Source organism: Bidens hawaiensis, unplaced genomic scaffold (assembly GCF_021521415.1).
Source record: "Bidens hawaiensis isolate Kalapana, Puna unplaced genomic scaffold, B.hawaiensis_p1.1 tig00419365_1, whole genome shotgun sequence".
Classification (NCBI taxonomy): Eukaryota; Viridiplantae; Streptophyta; class Magnoliopsida; order Asterales; family Asteraceae; genus Bidens; species Bidens hawaiensis.
In genome coordinates this window covers 27,871-50,730 of record NW_027504836.1, presented here as the reverse complement: position 1 = coordinate 50,730, position 22,860 = coordinate 27,871, and the positions used below count along the sequence as shown (strand labels likewise).

The window sequence follows — 22,860 nt, the reverse complement described above, 5'->3', positions numbered from 1 at the left end:
TCAATAAAAATTTAACCTGACTCATTTAACATTCACTAAAAAATTGATATGACTCGTTTTAAGTAAAATTTATATCAACACGTAGATAAAAATAAGCATGATGCAACGGTATATTTTGAATTTCGTAAAAGTTTATATTTTAAAAGTTATAAAAGAATAAAATCTTAAAAATTTCAAGTCAAATTGCCTACAAATCCAACACTCTCACACTTAAAGACCAATCTCACACCTTAGAGACCGTGAATACTATAGTATCATTTGCAATCTAAAGAGTAAATATTTCATTTGCAAACTAAAGAGTAAATATTTAAGATTTAAGAACACATGACCAAGCAACCTTAAATAACGAAGTGTGATTGGACTATAAAAATATATATATGCGCATCAAAAATCATGAAAAATACAAGTACAAAAATGTGTCAACTTGGGCATATAGATGTGTAACAAGAATTTAACATAATAAATTACACAAGCCAGTAAAACAATGCATCTAGCATAATTACATAAGCATGTCACACTAAAACAACATATCTCTCAAACAAATCAATTTCAGGAGGTTTCATGCCTTTTGAATACACTTTCACACCTTATCTTCTGTTCGACCCATTTCAATCTTAGCTAACCTTTTTAATCTTTCACGTTCATTTATTTAAACGAAACGCTCCGTTTTTCCAGAACGGATCACCTTTAGTGAAACAACAAATTGCGTTTTTAAGTGGTACAAAAATCTTGTAGCAGCTGCTCAATTGTTGTCCTTGATGGAACACTATCGATTTTAAATATTTTCATCTCATCACCTAAGCCTGCACCACAATTTTTCAATCTAAAATACTAAATGGGCCGTGTTTGCAAGTTGAACCTGTCACAACAATACCAAAAACACCGCACACGTATTCGTCTGTTGACACGAATGTGACCCGTCTATTAACTTTTTAACCTTGGCATAAAATACCCAAAAGTTTTAAGTTATGACTTAACACATATTTTTAAGAAAACTTGAAAAAACAAACGGGTTAAACGAATCATGATTCGGTCCAGTTTAGTATGAATGAAAACCGGACTTATTTAAACAAGTTTAGTTAACTGGTTCGGTCTCTTCTTGCAACAAAACACATTATAAAAATAAGTTTAACTGAAAAGGGTAATTTTAATAATAATAAGAAGAAGAAAAAGAAATATAATCAAACCTGGATAGTACAATGCATGAAGTGGTAGAAGTGAAGCATGAGTATGTAGAAAATGAATGAGGTCCTTCATAAGATCCTCAGATTCAGCAGAGATCATAATTTCCTTAAAAAATATTCAAATATAAACAGAAGTGACAAAAAAATGTTAATGATTGTATTATATTAATAAAAAAAAAAGTGGCACAAATGGTTCCTGTAGTATGTCTACATTTCACTTTTGGTCATCAGGTATGTGAGAGTACCGGTGATGCACTTTCTCGTACCTGAGAACCAAAAGTGAAATTTGAAAATACCAAACGGACCATTTGTGACTCGTGAGGATACTTAACAAGAAACATGATAAAGTATCTCCTAACCTTAAAATTCTTTTGATGATTGTAACCCGAGATAACTATGAGCAAACTTAATTTCTCCAACTCTACACACAAAAAACAATAAGTACCACCACACATGTTGCCTGATCATGATTATTCAAAATCACATTTAAAACGCGTTTTAGATGATAATACTCACGCTGGAAGAGGATGATCTCTTGAATTGAAGTCTCATTATGGGACAGAAGTTGAGAAATAGATATCCCAACTGCACTCATCCCTACAACCAATCTGGGCCCACCAATATCAGTTTGACCTATTTTCAAAAAGTCAACATAAGTCAAACAGAAGAATTAAATCAATCTTTACTATGGAAGCTACTCATTTCGTTCAGGTTTAATATGTGATATGCACTCATTCGAGTAAAACACATGAACAGCCCTTTTAGTTGTCAAAAGGGTAAAATAGTCATTTTACACAAACGTAACAAAGTTTTTAGTGAAAGTTTTAGAATCCAAACATGTTACAAATATGTAACTTTCTAAAGTTAGACCACAAAGTTGTTACTTTTGCAAAACCGCTGGGGCTATTTGTGTAACTAACTCGATATATTATTTACAAAATAGATAAGAATGTATTCTCACCGGTTGTTGACCACTTTCTGAAGTCTTTCTGCAAGATTTGACCAACGCTAAGCGGGGATACGTCATGCATTTTGGATCTCACTATTGTTAAAAAAAAGATTAAAACAAATGCAAAAACAGAAACTTATAATTATGCAAACAAAATTAAAAAGCTTACAAATTTGATAAAGCCCGTTGATACCAAGTCGACCCGCCCCATTAAATAATAAAGTTGACATGTATCTATCTACAGAAGTACATTGAGGACTAGTCAAATTGTCAGCATCCAATAGGATACCTGCTAGCTGCAAGAACAAATACATAAATGTATTACAAACATCACATTATATAATCATATACTTATGATTGTATACAGCTTACCAGAAGGCGAGAGAAACCCTTCCCTGTTAATATCCCGGGTGATATCGAAGCAAATTTTTCAGCAATAAGGGCACAACACGAACCGTCCTGATTTGTCAAATATCATATTGGTAAAAAGTCAAAATCACATCAAATACTAAACTTTATAAATTAATTATAAATACAACAAAAATATATGAATAATCACATGTAATCTAACCTTTTGGCAATTAAATACTTCTATTATAGAATCCTTTAATGCCTGTTTCAAGAAGACACAAGTAGGCAACAAATAAATTACTCTATCATAAATCTAACAATCTTTTATTATCGCAACTTTAGTTCCGGTGGGTTGGATAACGTGTCAAAATGGGACCATCCGTGTAATTAATCCAATTTTTTTAGTTATTAATTAATGTGAGATAGTTATGACTTATGATCACTAAAACAATAGTTCTGCAATAAAATGATTTAGGAGGTTGTGTGCATTATAATAAATGTTGGGCGACGTTCAATCCGTCTAACATGTTTTCCTTTTGAATAAAACGTTTCATTTGACCCACAAAAGCCCGTTTGAGACTTTGAGGTAAAATAAAAATAAAAATAAAAATACCTCCTGTTTCTCTTGAAGCTTATCAGCATTCAGTAAAACAATTTTAAGACTTCCAAATAGATCATAATATGAAAGATCAACCTGCTCAGATAATATTATAATAAACATAAGACATCAAAATCAATAACTATGAGAACAAAATGCAGTATTCTTTTAATTAAACTTTACCTCATCGATGAATAAAAGTGACGACCGATCAATGCTGCAAGAACTAAGTAGCCATTCCAGCTCACCACGAGAATTAATATCTTCCCGTTTAAGGTTAATAACAGGCACGGTGCAAAACCGAGAGGTCGTGTCGGTTTCATGCAAGTAGAACGAATACATGATAACTGAAATAAACGATCCCGCATCTGCATGTAGTTGCAACAGTGTAAATACATGGGAAGGTTCTACGCGGATGACAGTTTTTTGCGATAACAGAAAGAACAAAATAAACCATTCATTTTTTCAATTTAAAAAATATATAAAATACAAGAAAATGGTTGAAATGCAGTGTTTATTATTTCATATAATATTGTAAAAATGTATATAAATAAAATTTGTTTTTCATAAAACCTACATATAACTTACACAGTTACACATGTGTAGGTAAACGTTTAAAAATGAAAAAAGATCATATGAAAAACTAGTTTAATTGTTTTTATATACATGGCATACACATTTGTACGTAAAAAGTAAAAGTTATTAAAAATATAAACACTGGCAGAAAAAATTAAAAGATTCAGGTTTGTTCTTTTTGTTCTCGCAATAATTTAGTCTATAGTAATGAAAAATATTTACTTTTATGGGTCAATCCATTTTGACCCAGCCCGCTTTGACCTGTACTAATATAATTACATAGCATGCATACCTGAGATGGGTCCAAGTACAACACGCAAAAACCGACCCGGAACACCCTCGTTAACCGCATTCTTACAATCTTTCAAATACCTATTTAGCTTCTGAATGCTTTGACAAGTCTCCATAACATCTATTTGTGGTAAACTACCATAATAAAAAGATGCTGCACATAATGGAAGTGGAACTTGTTTCCTCTTATTAAAACTTTTAAACGATTTTTCAAGATCGCGATCGGTTTGAATATCATTTGTTATCTGAGGTGAAGTTAAACCAACAGATTCAGATAATGACAGTCCAAAAGGGTCTTTTATAAGGTCTGATTGTGAACCTTTAGATGAACTGTTTGAAACAGTTTCTAAAATGTCAGTTGCATGATCCTTATGATTTGCAACCGAGGATGATCGGGTAATCATTTTCTGGTTACGGGTCTTTCACATAAATTCAAATAGAGGTTTCCTGTTGTTCATAGAGGTGTTACCGTTTCCTCTTTTTAACCCGTCGAAAAATGGATTCTCGCGAGCTCGGGTGTATTTTCCCTATTTGAAATCAACTCGATTAGTTAATATATGGATGGGTACCATTTTAACTCATTTACTTTGTCAATGAGTTCGGGTTAAATGAGCCAGCTTCAACTTGAACTCAGGCTAGAAGTTAAACAAGTCAGCTCAAGCTAGGCTTGAAAACTCTTAACGAAGTGAAATTTGCTCACGCTCGGCTAGGATAAGCTCGAGCTAGGGGGTGCATGAAACCGAAGAAAAACCCATCCATAAATAAAAACCAAAACAAAAGGTTGAACTCAAACAAAAACTGACGGTTTGGTTTTATATTTTTGTGAAAACAGAATTTTCGGTTCAGTTTCATTTTTGCATTTAATTAAAACCGAAAAAAGAAGCAACCGAATTTATGGAATCTCATTTTTTTTATTTTGAATGTCTTTTTTTATAAAAAATTTAATAATTTTTTTTGGGGGATATTTTAGCTGGTAACAAAATTAATCAGTAATTAACAAAAATATTTAGCCCTAAATCTTTAGACCCAAGTGTCCAAATGCACTATTTTAGACTAATATTTTATGGCCCAAAAATTTCAAGCCCAAATGGTAAAACCTTTACCGAAAAAACAAAACCGAACCAAACCAAACCCAAACACTGAAAACGAAAAACTGAAACTAAATGGGTTTCAAAACCTCAGAAACCGAATTTTCAGTGTCGGTTGTCCCATGCACACACCTAGCTCAAAATAGCTAGCAGCTGGATAAATAAATAAATAAGCTCCTTAATTTGTTTATCATATTTTAGTTATTTTCACGCAACATAACACACAAAAAATGATAGATATTACAAAAAAAAACGTGTAAAAAATATGTGTTACAAATATAGATATTAAAATTAGTGAGACTGATTGATGTGATGTTGAATATAGTTGAAGCAAAAAAGAAAGTTTACCTGTTGGTTTTGTAGCATTGAATCACCCATGGCTAAATAATTGGGAAAAAGAAGAAGAACAAGTTAGCTAGCATAATGAAGAATGAATATGTTGGAAAAAGACCAAAAGATGAACTAGCTAGGTCGGCATGCATTGTAGAATCCGTTGCATGTTTCATTAAACTACAAACATTTCAAAACCTTCGATATCTTTAATGTTTTTCTTTTTGTTTTCTTCTTCTTATTATTATTATTAACATGCTGACTTTTAAATAAATTTCTCTAGTTAAAAGTTTAAAACCAAACCATCTGAATTCATGTAACATTACTACTGAATAACATTTACAAACAAAGAATTGCTTAATTGCACAAGTAACAAATTATCAACTTGACAGTAACCTTTGTTACTTGTTACATCATCATGGATTCTTCAATTGGTATTCAAGCAAGTACAAAACAGAACACATATCTTCCTCATAAACACACAAATCACCACCAGCAACAAAACACATCACCTTGTTTCTAACCTCAATCCAACTACAACCAGGCACCTTCTTCACCCCACTATCATCCATTTGTTTCCTAACCAACTCAGCCTCTTCCCACTTCCCACTTGCACAATACATATTAGAAAGCACCACATAACTCATCTCACTCCCTATCAACACATCACCATGTGCATAACAACCTCCTAAAACCGCCTCGCTCACGCCACGTGCCATAAACCTATCCGCCACCTCTCGTGCTTCTTCCACGTACCCCCCTCGAGCCAGCATATCCACCACACACGCCACATGGTCCGTTTCGGGATCAACCCCGTGAACCCGACTCATTGATTCGAAAATATCCCGCCCTTTGTTTATAAGACCTAAATGACTACAAGTCATTAACAAACTTATAAAGGTCACTTTATCCGGTTTCAAACCGAACAATAACATTTGTTCGTATACATTCAGGGCTTTTTCGCCCCAACCGTGTAGACCGTATGCAATCAACATCGTGTTCCACGAAACCAAATCTTTAACCATAATATCGTCGAACGATTGCTTTGACCCGTTAATGTCTCCACATTTTGCATACATGTTAACCAACCCGTTTCCCACATAAGCATAGTTATTAAAACCGTGAACTATCGCAAGACTGTGGATCATTTTACCATGTCCTAATGTTGCAATAACAGAACACGCGTGTAAAATCGTTCCAAACGAGAACTCATCGGGCTGGATGCTGGTTTTCAACATATTTACAAAAATACCGAAAGCTTGTTCAGCGTTTCCGTTTCTAACATAACCTGTCATCATTGAAGTCCAAGAAATAATATTCTTTTCAGGGGCTTGTTGAAATGCAATAGCTGCTTTCCAGGTGTCGCCTATTTTCATGTAGGCGTCGATTATCGTGTTCCAAGAAACTTGGGTTGGAGTCTTGATCGAGTCAAACATCTTGATGACATCATCGGGGGTACCGGTTTGTGCATAGAAGCTGAGAATCGAGTTGTTAGCCTCAACTGCTGAACCCCACCCGTTCTTAACAATAACAGCATGAACCATACAACCGACATCATACCGTTGTGATTCAGAACAACCGTTCATTAGAGCACTATAAGTCCATTGATCTTGATCACACGAGTCAAGCATCATCTTCTTGAACAAGTCAACACAAGTATCAATATTCCCATGTCGAGCATGACCGGAAATCATAGTATTCCAAGCAATAATAACCTTATTCGGCATGGAATTAAAAACAGTTTCGGCAGATTGAAACCGATTAGCATGAGCATAAGCATAAGCAAACAGCAACGAACACCACTAGACATCGTTTTTTAACTCGATTTCTTTAAACACTTTATCAGCATTACAAGGGGTCAAACACTTAGCATACATATAAACCAATGCATTATTTACTGCAACTGAAGAAGAGTAACCTGAAAGAACAACTAAAGCATGAATCTTTTGTCCGTAACGGATATTACAGGAGCCTGCGCACGCGCTCAAAGTCGAGGTGAATGAGTAATGATCAGGTTTGGTGTTGGTAGATGCTGCTTTCATGTGGTGGAAGAGTAATATGGCTTCTTGGTGAAGGTTTAAATGGGTGTAACAAGTGAGCATTGTGTTCCAAACCACTGTGTCTCTGTGAGGCATTTCATCGAACAGTTTACGTGCATGTTCAATTCTTCCTGATTTGGCTAGGGATGAGATCTTGGATGTTGTTTGAACCAAATATGATCTCATGTGATTGTTATGCTACAAGTTTGAAAGTTGCTTATGTGGGACGATGACTAATTAGACAACAAAATAAATTACACATGGGAACAGACGGTGACAATTTTTTAGGCCAAGAAAGTTCAAATAACAATTTTTGAGCCAAAATGTCGGATAAATAGAATGCAAACGGGCAACAAGCTGGACATTAGCTCTTTTTGAATAGCAAAACTAAATTTTTTAAAAGTTATTAGATAAAACGTTTGCTTAATATTTTCCCCTGCAAATTTCTTTACCTATGACCGGAGGTGGGCAAAAACCTAGTTCTGGGACCCAACCCGAAACCGGTCCTACACTACCGCAGGTACGAACCAGGCTTCGGTTTCTCAAAGAAATCGAAAATTGAACTCGCTGAAACCAGTTCCACCTCTACCCTGCCAAAACCCGATAAAAAGCCTGACAATACCTGGAACCTTCATCTGCCCGACCTAGTTCTTGACTTTTGTTGACTAAAAAATATTCTAAATAAAACATTTTTAATTGTGATTAAAAAAAACAATAAAGGTACAATAGTATTCCAAATGGGTAAAACAGTATAACATCAAAAATAGACTACAAATTTCAACCAGTCTCATTTGACCCATTTGAGATAAATCACAACCCAAATTAAAACCAATATACAAGATGGAGAAACAGTTGAATTCATATAACATTACTACTGAGTCCTTTAGAACAGAATCACAGATCCATATACAAGTCTACCGATAACAAAATCAGGTTGAAAGAAAACAGTCCTATGAGCATTTCAAATCTCTTTACATTAGAGACAAAGTCCTGTCAGCAAGTTGGAGGTATCATCGCGTTCAGCAATTTCAACGTTTGCCTCATCTGTGGAATATTAAGTCACATTAATACCAACCCATGCGTGACCACTGACCACATAATAAACATATGCGACGATTGACAGATTTGATCCCATATACACACCAGATAACTTCAAACTTCACTGTCTTGCTTTTCTTTCTTTTTTTTTTTTTTTTTGGTAGCTTATTTACCACTAAAATATAGAATTAGGGTGTTTTTTTCATGATCCAATACCTTCTTTGAATATGCAGGCTGCCACTTAACTAGAAATGTCCTTCCTGTTTCCAGATAGGTACGTCGTGTCCCCGTATGGTCTGTTAACAAAGAAAGAAAATGATAGAAATTAATTAATTAAAACTGTTATAGATAAAACCATTGATGAAATTAGCACGCAATGTTTAAAAAATACACAAATAATATATATAGAATTAAGGTCTTTAAAGGTTCAACCAGGGCTGTCCAATGTTGTTTTGGTCATGTCTAATTAGTCTACAGAGTTGCATGGCTTTATTTACTTTCCTGTTTTGGCCACATCAGTAGCAACATATTTATGCTACCTTTTTCAATCACTCGATTTTTGTCATTTAGATTTACCAGTGTTGACCTTTGACCAATACTAAAAAAGTCCGTTTGACCCGCTCAAACACTGCCTAGGCCCTAAGGTCCTGTAATCTATGCATCTTCCCCACTAGATAGAAAGAATGTCACAAACATGCAACTCATGAATGTAGTCATTGGTCTGATTTCTTTTGGTCAATTCAGACTCCAATTGGTTATAATACCATCCAGACAGCATATCATAACTATTATATCAATACAATGAGTTGTTCACAAGTTGATATGTCAATAATAGCCAAAGGACCACTTGTGTAAAGTATAGGGTAGAAACTATAACAGTGTGACATATGTTGGTTAGTCGTTTGTATACTAAACAGAATCGAGGATGAAATGAAGCGCAGACAAGATATAAGCTCTCTCTCTAGAAACTCCTGTTATCACAAGTTGTTTCAAACTGACAATAATATCCCCCGTAGCTGCATTAAATGGTTTTTACCTTACCTAATTAAGACAGGATTTTTTTTCCTGACAACCAATGCGGCTTTTTCTACGAGCTTAATTGTAAAGATTTGATGAGCCAAGGGTCTCATCGCGAGCAGCCTCTATGTCAGGTTTGCTCTCATCTCACTCCTAAACCCTACCTTCGGGTGGGATATTAAAGGGTGTTTGTTTGTTTGTTTGTACTAAATGTTTCATATGGCAGCATATTCTTGGGCAAACATTGAAACAGTCGTAAGGTTGTTGCCATGTGTCATGGAGTCGCAGGATGGAAACAGCCTCTTGCAGAAGGGTAAGGATGTGTACATCAGGCCCAAGTTGGCCCGAGTTGGCCCAACCATCCCCGGATCCTGCACATGCAGGAGCCTCCTGCACCTAGTTTGCCCATATAGCAACGTATTTTCCAATGGAGAATAATACTATAAAACAGAGACTAATGGATCAGATGTATAAATAGTGCCACTTTATTATCAACTTGGCTTGATTTACTAGATAAGATATTTGTTATCAGTCAAAAAGGTAACAAAATTTCAATGGACTTGTATGCAAGCTCATGTGCAACAAATCCATACAAGCACAAACACATATATATTGCAGTGCACACTAATAATAGTTTTCCTTTTGGTAACCGCGAGAACCTACCCATCAGGGAAATCTTGCATGGCCCCACCAATACCTTGCTAACCAGTGAAACCGAGTAAAGTGTAGCTTACACTGGACAGGTGGCCTTCAAGGGTTAAGGCGAGAAACTAGTGGAAGCTAGATTCAAACCTGGGACCTCAATGATGGACTTTCAATATTCTAGTATTAAAAGCAAACACAAACATAGAGCATGAAAATAGCAGAAGGATTGATTAAAATAAACAAGTACCTTGGATTTTTTACGTGAAGCAGCAAGAAAATGAGGGCAATGAGAATAGAAGAAGAGCCAACAAAGATATAAGCCACTCCAAGAAAACTGTTTTTTCCTCCCAGCCAACTTGATGTTGAAAGCACAAGCATCTTGGTCCCACCAAAACTATAAGTATTATAATTATTCATGAGGCGTACGACGACGATGTCACCTTCTTCTAAATCCTCCTCAATTCTCCCGTATAACTTACGAAAGCTTGGAAACGCAGCCGTCCGCATCCACACAATAAGATCCTCTTGTTCACTTAACTGATTGACTCAATACACAAATATAAGAAATTTTCTTCAGCACAATAATATCATCTACATTTAGACCTGTAAACGAACTGAACGTTCAGTGAACCATTCGGTGAAAAGTTCATTTATTTTTTAAACGAACATACATGAACAAAAGTTTTTAAACAAACCGTTTGTTTATATTGTTAACGATTAATGGACATGTTCCATTCTTAACAAATGAACACGGACAAGAAAACCCTGTTTGTTTAATTGTTCGTGTTCCATCGTTTGTTTGGTTAAAGGTAAAAGAACGAACACGAACATACTCTGTTCGTGTTCACTCAGTTCATTTACAGGCCTACCACCTATAAAGAGAAGTAAATGAAAATTTAGCTAATAAACGAACCGGGATAGTTTTATCTAGCTTTCCACCACCGATAAAAGAGCCATTTTGAAAATTGAAAGGATAAACTTGGGTGCCAAATTTGTGATCGCGGTCACTCTTCCATGCAATGTTTTTCCTTTCAACTTTCAACTTTTTAGTTCCGCGTGAAAAGGAATATGTGTCGTTAAATAAACTCCATGCAACTAACCCACACGGGACAATCGGAAGACCATTTTCAAATGCTTGTGGTTCACATGAACTTGTTTTGTTGTATCTTAGTCCATGTAGGAGTTGATCCTCACTTCTACTTTTCACATACCTACATTAAGTGCACGTATTAATCAAAATGCATTAATCATTAAAGATAAATACTAGGCTTGGCATCTTAAAATCTAATGCATCCCATATTTGGAACAAGCAAATAATGCTAAAATACAAAGTTGATACTAAAATTAGGTGTAAACGAACCGAACGTTCAGTGAAATGTTTGGCAAGAAGTTCTTTTAAGTTCGTTTATTTAATAAACGAACGAACATGAACAAAAAATATATGTTCATTTTGTTAAATGAACGAAAATGGACACATGTATCGTTCGTTCATTTATGTTACTGAACATTGGTTCATTTAAATTCATTAGTGTTCATTCGTTAATATATTCATTTAAATGTTTTAGGCTCATAACGATTTAGTCTCGTTTTATTCACTTTTTAACCTATTACATTGTTGTTCACATTTACTTTTAATTGGTTTGAGCACAATTATGTAGTTTATCTATGTTCAGTCATGTTTGTTCATTTACGTTTGTTAACTATTCATCTATATAGCTAATGAACGAACATAAATGAACACGGACACGAACACAAACACAAACACAAACACATTCATTTTCTTAATGAATGAACATGAACACGAACACGAACATGGAAACCATGTTCATTTAAAATGTCGGTGTTCGATCGTTTGTTCGGTTTAAGACTTTAAGTTAAGCGAACGAAACCAAAATTCCAACAAAGAAATCGGAAAAAGATTGTACAAAAAGGCACTAACCTCCTGTGATTTTGGTAAAAGTTATCCAACTGATAATATATGTAAATTGGTGCTTTCATAGGCTTATCCACCTGCAACAAACATAATGTAAACCTTAATAAGACATACAACAAACCATTAATAATTATAAAAAAGTCAACCATTAATAACAGAATCACCTTTAAATAGCGGTGGCAACTCTTTGGAGTTGATGCATTCTTAATATAAGCTATCTTGTTGCTCTTAAACGTGTCGGGTACACAATCAATATCGTATCTATCCACGATTTCATTAACCTACAAGGGTAATGTAAAACAATTTTATAAATCCCATTTAAACAAAAGATTGTAAATGCAAAACCGAAAAAACTGATGATTACACTTTGTGAAGCGTGAATTGAGATTAAACCAACGGGGATGAAAACGGCACCCATGAGAAAGAATGTCCCAATGACCTGAAAAAGAATAATAATTGATATGTATGACACCATTCACATGAAAGATTTTGTGTGTTTGCAGTGCACTCACCCATGCTGGTGTTAGAACGGGTTTACAAGCAGGGAGAGTCTGTTGGGTGAATTGGTGTATAGCTGCAAAAGCACAAATGAATATTATTGATGAAGTTTGAAGTCGAGTTACGATGTGAAAACATGTGAATAATAATGGTAATAGTGATTCCGGACAAGACACGACAAATATAGTTAGATTTTGGGTTGGCATATATAATAATCCGTTTAAAGCACGGGTCGTGTTGGGGTTAGCCTGCTTAATATAGTGAGTGGCTAATAACTCAATTAAGACATATATTGTGACTCGTTTAACACGTTTAGATAGAATATATGGGTCAAAGTTAATGTGTTTTGACACGAATAAAAATATGAGCATACTAATTATGCTTAATTTAGGGGTAACGGGTTGTCGAACTTACCTAAAAAAGATGGTAATGGTACTTATGCCTAATTGAATCTATGTACGTATGTATATTTAAATAAAATGAAGGATGAATTAGTTAGTTAGTAAATTACCTTTGGAACGGGCGTGAAGAGGGTGATTAATATTAATATTATTAATATCGGCGGACATACCTCCGCCATCGACATCCATGCTGATGAGTTGTTGTTGTTGTTGTTGTCTCCTGTGATCCTATATATTGAATTGAGCATGGAAATGAAAACATAATAAGACAGACAGACAGAGAGAATAGAATTGGTGATTTAAGTGAAAGTGAACAGAAGAGATTGGAAGAACCCACCATTGATAAATGGTAATTAAAGTGAATGAATCTAATCAATCTGTGGTAACGAAGAACAGAAACAGATCGTACCTGTGATCTGAGGAAAGAAAGGTATCTATAATAATAATAATAATAATAATAAGGAAGGAAGGAAGAGTGGAGTGGTTATTAGGGATTACGATTTGATGATGGTGGCTTCTTTCTTGGGTGCACGGACAAAACGGAGGACAACTTTCGGGTTTTGGAATGTTAGCTCTACCCTCAAGTCAGGCTCTGAGACAAGATACACTGCTACACAACACCAATCTATACAGCTTCAACCGGTAGTATTCGGTGAACTGTTTGCGATACGTTCGACGGAAAGTTCGTTTATGTTCGTTTAATTATTAAACGAACGAACACGAACAAAAAATTTGTGTTCGTTTAATTAAACGAACAAACATGAACACATGTTTCGTTCATTAATTTATGTTCATGAACGTTCGTTTATTTATGTTTGTTTATTTATGTTCGTATATGTTTGTTGTGTTCAATAATAATTAATTATTATCTGGATGAGTCCATTAAAAGTTTTATATATTTTTTAATTTGTGTTCGTTGAAGTGTTCATTGAAGTGTTTTCATTTATGTTCGTTTATGTTTGTTGTGTTCACTTACATTTGTTCATCTATATTCGTTTATGTTCGTTTATCTTTATTCAGTTATGTTTCGTTAGATTAGATTATAAACAAATAAATATAAACGAACACAAATGTTCTTTTTTTAAATAAACGAAAAGGAACATAAATATTTGCTCGATTAAGTATTCGTATCCGTTTAAAGTTAAATGAACGAACACGTATATGCCCTTGTTTGTGTTTGTTCGATTCGTTTACAGACTTTCATTATTCACATTGATGAATACGTCGGTCTCAATCGCTAGGCTCTGTTGATTTTATTTGTGTTCGCTTATGTTCGTGAACCGTTCGTGAACACATTCATTTCCTTAGTGAACGGACACGAACATAAAATCTCATTCGGTAAGTGTTCGTGAACCGTTCGTGAACACATTATTTCCTTAACGAACGAACAAACACAAACAAAGACCTTGTTGTGTTCATTCGGTTCATTTACAGCCCTAACCGGTATTGTGTATGGTCTTAACAAATTTTGTGTACTCCACTTTAAATAAACTCGGAACAAAGGGTAAATGGGGTGGGTTGGATGGTGGGTTAGTAACAAGTTGGTTTGAGAACTGTGAACTTTTATAAACAAAGCCGAAGCCACAAACCAACCTCCAAAACCCGAAGGAAGGCACGAAAAAAAAAACATTACTACATCATTGAAAATTTACAACAATTAGACCAAGTTATGGATTTGCAACTAGATGTATGTTTGAACAAAAAAAAACTACAGGAAAAGTCCTGTTAACGTGAGCAAACTATGAGATGACATATAATGAGTTAGTATTTCTCTGTGTTGAATGTTTTGTTCATGTTAATGTGTATTGTGAGCAAACTATGATTGGAACTAAATACGCCGCGTGCGTATGTGTGTATATATGTGTGTGTGAGTACATTAAAAGGTATTTTTTTTACGAGTAATAACATGAACCAAATAGAGTATTCATTAATTCAATCAAAAAACATCATAACTTTATTTTAACAAAAGCATCTAAACCCTGACTAAATGAAATGCATATCAACTAAAAACATGAATTTTGTCAAATACATTTTTTTAAGTATCATATTAATATTGTTATTTAATTATTGTTTAAATTACTTACAAAACATTTTCTTCGGTTATCACACTATGCTAGTGTACTTATAGAGTCTTCCCTAAAGGTTTCTTCACGGAAATATCATGAGTTTGAGTAATAACAAGTAGAATTTTATCAGTACCTCCTAAAGGATTAGGAACAGTAAGTGTTAAAAAACTTTATTTCTTACATTCACTTGCATAAATCCGTTTAATCACAAACCCATGATATTTTCCAATCACATTTCTTTGTAAATCGGTTCCAGGTAACCCGTTTATAATTTAAGAGTATATGATTAGATGGGTGTGTTGTGTGTTGAAAAATTACAACTTCACAAATTACAAGTTATGCGGTATAAATTCAAAATATTGTATATGACCCGCCCGATCCAAATCAATTATAAATAACATGTGGTTCGGGTTTAACCCGTTTCTGGGAGACCCGTTAAAAAGGTGAAGCCCATATAAATATAATATAATTGATTTGACGCCCCAAAATTACTGTTAACTCATCGTCTTCAATGGCTGCTGCTTCTTCTTCTTCATCGTCACGAGAATTGCAGAAAGAATTGGAGGCGAAAGCCAACGATCTCAGCAAAATCCAAAAGGGTAACTAACTCATCTTTTTGTTTTTTTTTATTTAATCAGATTTGGTTGGGATTTAATTCATTTTAATCGATTATTATTAATATATACAGATATATCAAAGAACCACCAAGTGAGAAAGAAGTACACCATCCAGCTTGGTGAAAACGAGCTTGTTCTTAAGGTAGGTCATTCATTACATTTATTTGGGTACACCACACTCACTCTTGCTGCTTTAGGTCAACATCAGGAATAATATTATATTGGTCTTTTGGTCTGATTGAATACATACAGGGTTTTAAGTATTGAGTTTAAGTTGAATCTGTATTGAATTTCAGTGTAGCATGTGAAAGTATTAATCTTTATAATAACTTGTATTATTTGAGATGTAACTGTTTTTTTATTGTGGTTGTAAAGGAGTTGGATCTGTTGAATGAAGATGCAAATGTGTACAAGTTAATAGGACCAGTGCTCGTAAAGCAGGATCTTGCAGAAGCAAATGCAAATGTTCGAAAGAGAATCGAATATATTTCAGCTGAACTGTAAGTTTAGATTATGCTAAAGTGTTAAATATAATGATTAATTGTTTGCTAAAAAACTTGACTTCATAAGTCTCTTTTATTGAGTTTTTTCTGAATTATTTTCTCCATTAGCAATGAAGGAAGTAATTGATTAATACAGAATAATATCGTATTTACACAACTGAAAAACACAATATTAAACATACCCAATTTCATAATTTTTTACGTAACTACCCTTCATTGATGTAAGGATTTAGGTTAAGAGAATTTAAAGTCTTAAAGGGAATACGAGGGTATAATGGTCATATTACAAATTGTATTTAATGAAATGGGTGAATATCAACTCTGAAGTGCTTCAAATGAGTTTAATTGATATTAGGTTTCTGGTTGGGCAAATTATGATATTATTGCAATGTTTGGTGTACTATACGAAATTGCCTTTTAATACAACGGTTTATGTAATTTTTACAACAGGAAGCGTTTGGATTCAACTCTTCAGGATTTGGAGGAAAAGCTAAATAGCAAGAAAGAGGCGGTCAGTTATAATTTTTTGTTCATTTATATGTTATATATCAAGTTCTTTTTATTATTTGTTAATTATGTCAAGAATGATTACAAAAATATTTTTTATCAATAATTATATTTCATGATGAAAACATGTTTTAGGAGACTTTATGCGTTAAAATTACTAGCTAATGCGGTCTACTTTCGACCCATTTGGCTCGTTTTCTTTTAAGATAATACAAAATGTTCTTCAGTCGACATAATTAATAAATAAATAAGTCAAATTTGCGTGAAATATCTGTTCTTTTCTAAGTTACGCAAATACCATTGTTGTTGATGTTTCTTAACAGATTTTGAAGTTGCAACAAAGGATTCAGGCTGGAAAAGCTAAGGCTTAATTTGCATTGAGAAGAGTGTTTTACAAAGTGCAATTTTTTTCTTCTCGGATTTTTGAAGGTGTACTCTTCGGTGGTAGCATTTGGGTTGCATGGGGTGTTGGGTTTGATCCATTTATTGTTATTTTTTTGAATTTGGGTTGTATTTTGTCTCTAGAAAGTTGAGTAAAGTGTGTTTAAATGCTTAAAACATTTTCAAAACTTAGATTTAGTTTTTGTTTAAATGCTTAAAACCTTCAAAGACTCATTTTAGTATTTTTACGCATGTCTTCGACACAAATCTCAAACAGAGCATTACCATATGATATATGAGACATACTCTTACTCTTTATTTCGGGTGTTTGTTGATTTGAGTTTTGTTTTCTTGATTTCTGTAATGAGTTGTACAAATAAAAACACAAGTATAACTCAGGTTGCTAGGCTTTCCGTATAGTATTTGGTTTGGTTTTCAAATATTCAGGTTGAAACCGAATGAACGCCTATGCACTTAACTCATTAGTCTTGACATTATTTAGAATAACACGTTATGCATTATCGAAAACTACATTATCTGCTAGACGCGCAATCGAAAACTACATTATCTGCTAGACGCGCAATCGAAAACTACATTATCTGCTAGACGCGCAATGCTAGGTATTTGTAGTATAGATCCACATTCTTAGGTGAACTGTATGTAGCTACTCTAATGATCCCATGGTGTAATGACACATATCTAGCGAATAAAGCCTAATATCATCAAATCAACTAAAAGTAACACTTTAACCTTCGAAAGGTTGAGGTGCCACAACCTCTTGATGACCACATACTCAACACAAGCTGCAATTTACATGAGAAGTTAACAGGGTATTGACAATTTGTGAGTTTTCTATGTAACAAATTCTAGTTACCAAAAAGAAATATAAAAAAAACACCATTTTTCTAAAGAACCAACATTGAAACATCATTTGCGTTACAAAAATTTGGATCCCGGACACATAAGAAAGCATCATAGTAACCGATTTGATCCTACACTAAAACATGTTGTATAGTAATGGTGAAACGTTTTCCTAAGAAAAGGTTAGATCTTCAATGCGATTCTTCTCCTGATATAACTGAGCAGCTTCAACAACATGCGTCAATGCATCCGGACCTAAATGCACAAGAACCTATCCCGGCAAAATATTACTATGCAATGTTCAAAATCAAATAAATAATTGAAAAAAAAACAATCATGTTACCTCATTTGCATCCTTGTAACGCGTGACCTCGTCTTTCTTAGGCCATGTTACAAGCCAACATCTGCCAAAAGAGTTATACAAGATGATTAAATAGTGGTCAGGTTTAGGGTTATCCCTAACGGGTCAAATCAAATAAATAAGCAATAAAGTGTATTTTAAACGTTTACAACCTTTTAAATTGATTTATTTATATAAAATAAATCTATTAAATGAGGTAGTCTTTGTAAGCATACTTGACACGTTAATTATTTATTGAACACCCAAATAAAAAACTTTGGAGAAACAGGTTATTTCTGTTACGAACGTGTCTGTTCTGTTTGACCTATAAACACATAATTTAAAAAAAATATATTGTTTAAAAATAATCTAACTTTTTTAATATAATAATTCAGGAGGGATTTTTTTACATTAAGAATACATTTCGGGCGACTTTTGACTGATTCAGCCTGTTTCTCTTAAGCTGTCCGTCATTTTACCAATTTTTATAATATAAACATATTAGTATCAAATATAATTAAAAAAATATGCTGTTTCGAAAACATCAAGTTTTTCTAATATATGGATTTAGGAGAGTTTTTCATTAAAAATCCATTTTGGGCTACTATTGAGCCATTCAGCCTGTTTCTTTTAACTTGTTCGTCATTTTACCCGTTAAAGCTTAGCAATAACCCAAATGGGCACATTTATAAGTAAACGGGTCAAAAATTCCGCCTCTAGATCTTAGTTTTTATTATCTTCAAATTGGGTAAAATAATTGACAGTTATAGAACCTTTCTTTTCCAAGTCTGCATTAAAGTTCTTCAGCTAAGGCTTGACCAGGTCCATCACCATCTGTTGCCAATATAATTTTGGATGCCTACTACAAATATATACATAAATGACCATAAACGACATATTTACATCATTACTAATAAAACTGAAATGAAAAAAAAAAAAGGAAGAAGATTACATACCTTATCGAGATTGCAGTCCAGTAGATACTTAAATCTGGCGTCCTGATAATACATACAATTCAATATATAAGCATTTTGATATATAACTGAAAATGCTTTAGGCTGATTATGAAAACAGATGAAATGATTCTTATTATCTTAGTTCTATTTCAATATTTCTCAGTAGGTGTTTTATGGTTTGTTGACTAAGCCATACATGAAAACTGTTGTTATGACTGTGTACGACGATGAATGACCATTTTACCCCTCTATCGAATTATGATCTTAAAAGTCATTCATTTGACACAAATATTCTATACAAGTCAACATGGTAAAGACAAAAAAATAAAAGGCTAGAAATGTATTATACTAAACAAAGAGGCATTATTTATTGGAGATTACTAGGTACAAATTCCATGTCAAATGACTAAAAGGACTCTTTTTTTATTAAAAATAAGCATTATATACCTGCATAAGAGTGAACAACTAACCTGTTTTTTAGATGGTAATGCTTTTAGTGACACTTGTTGAGGTGCACCATCAGGAACACTAACACAATTCAGTATTCCAGCCTCATCCATTGACAGCTTGTCAATTTCCCCTTCAACCTACTATCGCCATTTAAGTAAAGTCATCACATACATACACAAATACATGTATCTAATAACATAAGAAATCAAATTGGTTAAAAGTTACTACTATAACAATGGCGTTTCCTTCATTTATTCCATCAACTCCATATAATATCCTTTCTCCATGCTTCGCCTGAAGTTTTTAGCAAAAGCTCTTTTATTTAGGATGCTATAAAAAGTCCATGCATCTTTTACAAACAATAAAGTTGACAATACCTGCCAAAATTTTCTGTTTGTTATGCTGCGAAACTTACAGTTGACAATCTCTCCTTTCCTTCTATATGTAAAAGCTATCACATTCTGTTCATGCAAAAGAAATGACATAATGCATCACTTTAGTTAAATTAAGGAAATGTAACAGATTTAAACATTTGAAGCATTGTAGTTACACAAACTAAAAGTAATATTTCAATATATACCTTATCATCCACCATTTGCATAACAGCATTTTTCTGCAATACCTCTGCCGAAATCATTCGCTCAGCAAAGTAATTAATCAGCTGAAGCATGTAATAACATTATTAGTAACATAAAGGTCTATATGATTAATATCACATTCACATATTGTTGTATGCTTGATGATTAACTTTTGGGACATATGTGAATATAAGGAGTATCTATGTGTTCAAGAATAAGCCAATTGACTTGTCATTGATATTATTTCAAAACGATTCGGTCACGTTTGAGGGCTTTAGCCACGGAGCTTAAGAACTAAGTTGTTTAATCTTGAAAAAAATTGGCACTAAAGATTAAGAGCTTAAACTACAAAACTATCTACCTATATCAAAGGTTACAAACTACAGTGAAGTACCTCGTCACCTAATGGCTCTAACCGCAAAGTCTCTTCAGTCAACTTTTTAGAAAACTTCAGTTTGTTGTGTCCATCTTGTGTAGGACCTACATCTGCCAAAACCTGCAACAGCATTAGATACCTGACACATAACTTAATCGCCAACATTAAGTAGATAAAGTGAAGACACAAAATATCAAGTATACATACATGACCAGCCCATCCACATTCAAAATTAAAGCATCTCCATATTGCAAGTTTCCTGATACAAGAAGAAAACATAACTTCTCTAAGAAGTTTGAGACAGTAATGAAACATGGAAGCAAACACTCTTCATTCCCACTACAAGTTCAACACAATTCTTGTTTTGAATAAGAAATATCATACATTTTGTTGCATATTTGAATATTATATGAAGTACTTGATACAGGGTCAATAACGCAAACATTTTTCCCCAAAAAACTAACATTCATATGAGTTTTGAAATACTTAAGTAAGTTGTTTGGACTGCAATGTCGATAAGGTACAAAGAGACTGGCTTACTCATTTTGGTTTACATGGAATGACAGGCTCCTCTCCTTAGACTGCCCGCCTTTGCACTGTTTCAACACAAGTTAATTCCATATAAATCCTAATTTTTCAAGCAAGCTAATTGCACAAAGTTTGGAACAAAATTATCTGATGAAGCCAACACATTTTCAGATTAATAAGCATGTCAGCTCCTAAATTAATTTTCTTCAAAATTTTGATGCAATATTTGAATTCAACATCAAAATGTTTACCGGCAATCCAATCAGTGTTGTGTCGGTGATTAATTAAAAATCAGAGGGCTATCAGTTCACCTAATCGGCCTTCGTACCGGTAAAAAACAAATCGGAAAACTTGTGAAAACCATTTTTAAACACTTAATTTTTAAATTTGTAACTTTAATTATTTTTATATGTTATTATTAATCTTTACCAAACCCAAAAAGAAATTAAACAAAAAAGATATGTAGCTCGTAATCTACATATATTGCCTCCTATGAGATACATATATATTTTTTTATTTTATTTTTTTTTAATTCTTTTTAGTTTCGACAAAAAATAATAACATAACAGAATGAAAAAAAAAAATAACGAGTTTTCAAGTAAAATATGGTTTTGAAAAACTGGATATAGAAAATTAATGTCTATAAATTAGCGACTAGGGCCTAGTGAGTTTTACAAGAATGAACCGGTAAATGAATGATGAATATTGATTCTTATTCTTACCAGAGGACAAATTTGATAAGTGTATTGGCCATCATCATCGAATCTTATCCCCATTTTCTCCACCTTGTGCTTCAAACCATCTTCTTCTACTTGTTCATGATTTGACGACAAATTTACTTGAATAAAAAATATATATCATCATCCAGTAAAGCTAAATTAATATATGTCTAACTATTAAACGAAATACGAAACAAAATAGCAGTAAGTAAAACCTGAAGAATTAGAATTAGAATTTAAGCGGCGAAAACAGCAAGGCGGAAGCGAAGGCATAGAATTTGATGATGTTCGAATTGAACGGAAGAATCCTTGAGCCGAAGAAGATATCATCATTTGGACAACCGAAGAAGAAGCAATAGCGGGAAAAGATTAAGGGGATTAGGGAGCCTGTATTGTATAAATATATACAATACTACTTTTTTCCTGTTTGTTTTCATTTTCAAACATAAATAACTAAACGACCCTTCCTTCAAATCACAACTCACAATATCAATCCAAGTCTTAAATGTTAACTCAAATGGTGCAACTCAAAAAACATTATCAACATTAATTGGCTTTTGATAAGAAGAATCCTTAAGTAGACGGGTGATATCACATTCCCGTCATCATATTTTGGGTGGTTGATAAAATAAATCTTTCATCAAAAACCTCTAGAGCCTTTTCACGATCAACTGCCACTTTTTTTCTTTATTTTTTGAGATGTCATGTCTTAAGGCTCCGCCTCACGACAATATTCGTGAAAACATCAAGACTACTTGATGTGCTCGCCGAAGTCAAGCCGAACTCATCCAATGAATCAGGTTGTAGAAGTACTATATATGATTATCCATTTTGTCGTGCAAAATAAATAGTAGAAATGAGAGTATGGAATGAGTATTTTTTTGGTGTAAAAATTAATCATCGATATGATTTATAGGTTAAAAAAATATTAGTTTTATTAGGAAATTTTGTCTCAAACAATCACGAGATCATTGGCAAAGGTTCAAACCTTCAAAATTGATCGGTTTCAATACCCGAATTTGGAAAACCGAGCCATAGGT

General features: G+C 33.6%; 3 protein-coding genes and 2 pseudogenes across 5 annotated transcripts; 1 reads left to right on the top strand and 4 right to left on the bottom strand.

Annotated features, from left to right (window-relative positions):
- Window positions 1-636: 636 nt before the first annotated feature.
- Window positions 637-4,496, bottom strand: LOC143608410 (uncharacterized; annotated as a pseudogene). The gene is made up of 11 exons (XR_013149248.1): window positions 3,951-4,496; window positions 3,266-3,450; window positions 3,098-3,178; window positions 2,704-2,746; window positions 2,506-2,633; window positions 2,303-2,429; window positions 2,146-2,226; window positions 1,701-1,817; window positions 1,544-1,605; window positions 1,188-1,290; window positions 637-803 (listed from the first exon to the last, which is right to left on the bottom strand). The product of XR_013149248.1 is annotated as an uncharacterized LOC143608410 (transcript).
- A 1,287-nt stretch (window positions 4,497-5,783) lies between these two features.
- Window positions 5,784-8,131, bottom strand: LOC143608442 (pentatricopeptide repeat-containing protein At2g36980, mitochondrial pseudogene; annotated as a pseudogene).
- A 188-nt stretch (window positions 8,132-8,319) lies between these two features.
- On the bottom strand, window positions 8,320-13,305 carry LOC143608443 (putative ALA-interacting subunit 2). Of its 2 annotated transcripts, XM_077083483.1 has the most exons (10): window positions 13,276-13,305; window positions 13,109-13,166; window positions 12,552-12,613; window positions 12,404-12,478; window positions 12,204-12,320; window positions 12,046-12,116; window positions 11,020-11,317; window positions 10,354-10,643; window positions 8,661-8,740; window positions 8,320-8,450 (listed from the first exon to the last, which is right to left on the bottom strand). In XM_077083483.1, the coding sequence occupies exons 1-9, from the start codon at window positions 13,276-13,278 to the stop codon at window positions 8,686-8,688; spliced, it is 1,029 nt and encodes a 342-aa protein (XP_076939598.1). In that variant the 5' UTR covers window positions 13,279-13,305; the 3' UTR covers window positions 8,320-8,450; window positions 8,661-8,685. The 2 variants fall into 2 exon arrangements, with proteins under 2 accessions (XP_076939598.1, XP_076939597.1); XM_077083482.1 differs by lacking the exon at window positions 13,276-13,305 and having other exon boundaries at window positions 13,049-13,140.
- A 2,210-nt stretch (window positions 13,306-15,515) lies between these two features.
- On the top strand, window positions 15,516-17,303 carry LOC143608405 (prefoldin subunit 6-like). The gene is made up of 5 exons (XM_077083454.1): window positions 15,516-15,603; window positions 15,693-15,763; window positions 15,997-16,121; window positions 16,575-16,635; window positions 16,955-17,303. The coding sequence occupies exons 1-5, from the start codon at window positions 15,516-15,518 to the stop codon at window positions 17,000-17,002; spliced, it is 393 nt and encodes a 130-aa protein (XP_076939569.1). The 3' UTR covers window positions 17,003-17,303.
- A 742-nt stretch (window positions 17,304-18,045) lies between these two features.
- Window positions 18,046-22,153, bottom strand: LOC143608426 (twinkle homolog protein, chloroplastic/mitochondrial-like). The gene is made up of 12 exons (XM_077083472.1): window positions 22,036-22,153; window positions 21,824-21,939; window positions 21,114-21,169; window positions 20,781-20,832; window positions 20,592-20,693; window positions 20,200-20,280; window positions 19,997-20,080; window positions 19,848-19,913; window positions 19,640-19,756; window positions 19,170-19,211; window positions 18,987-19,072; window positions 18,046-18,277 (listed from the first exon to the last, which is right to left on the bottom strand). The coding sequence occupies exons 1-11, from the start codon at window positions 22,151-22,153 to the stop codon at window positions 19,007-19,009; spliced, it is 900 nt and encodes a 299-aa protein (XP_076939587.1). The 3' UTR covers window positions 18,046-18,277; window positions 18,987-19,006.
- Window positions 22,154-22,860: the final 707 nt, after the last annotated feature.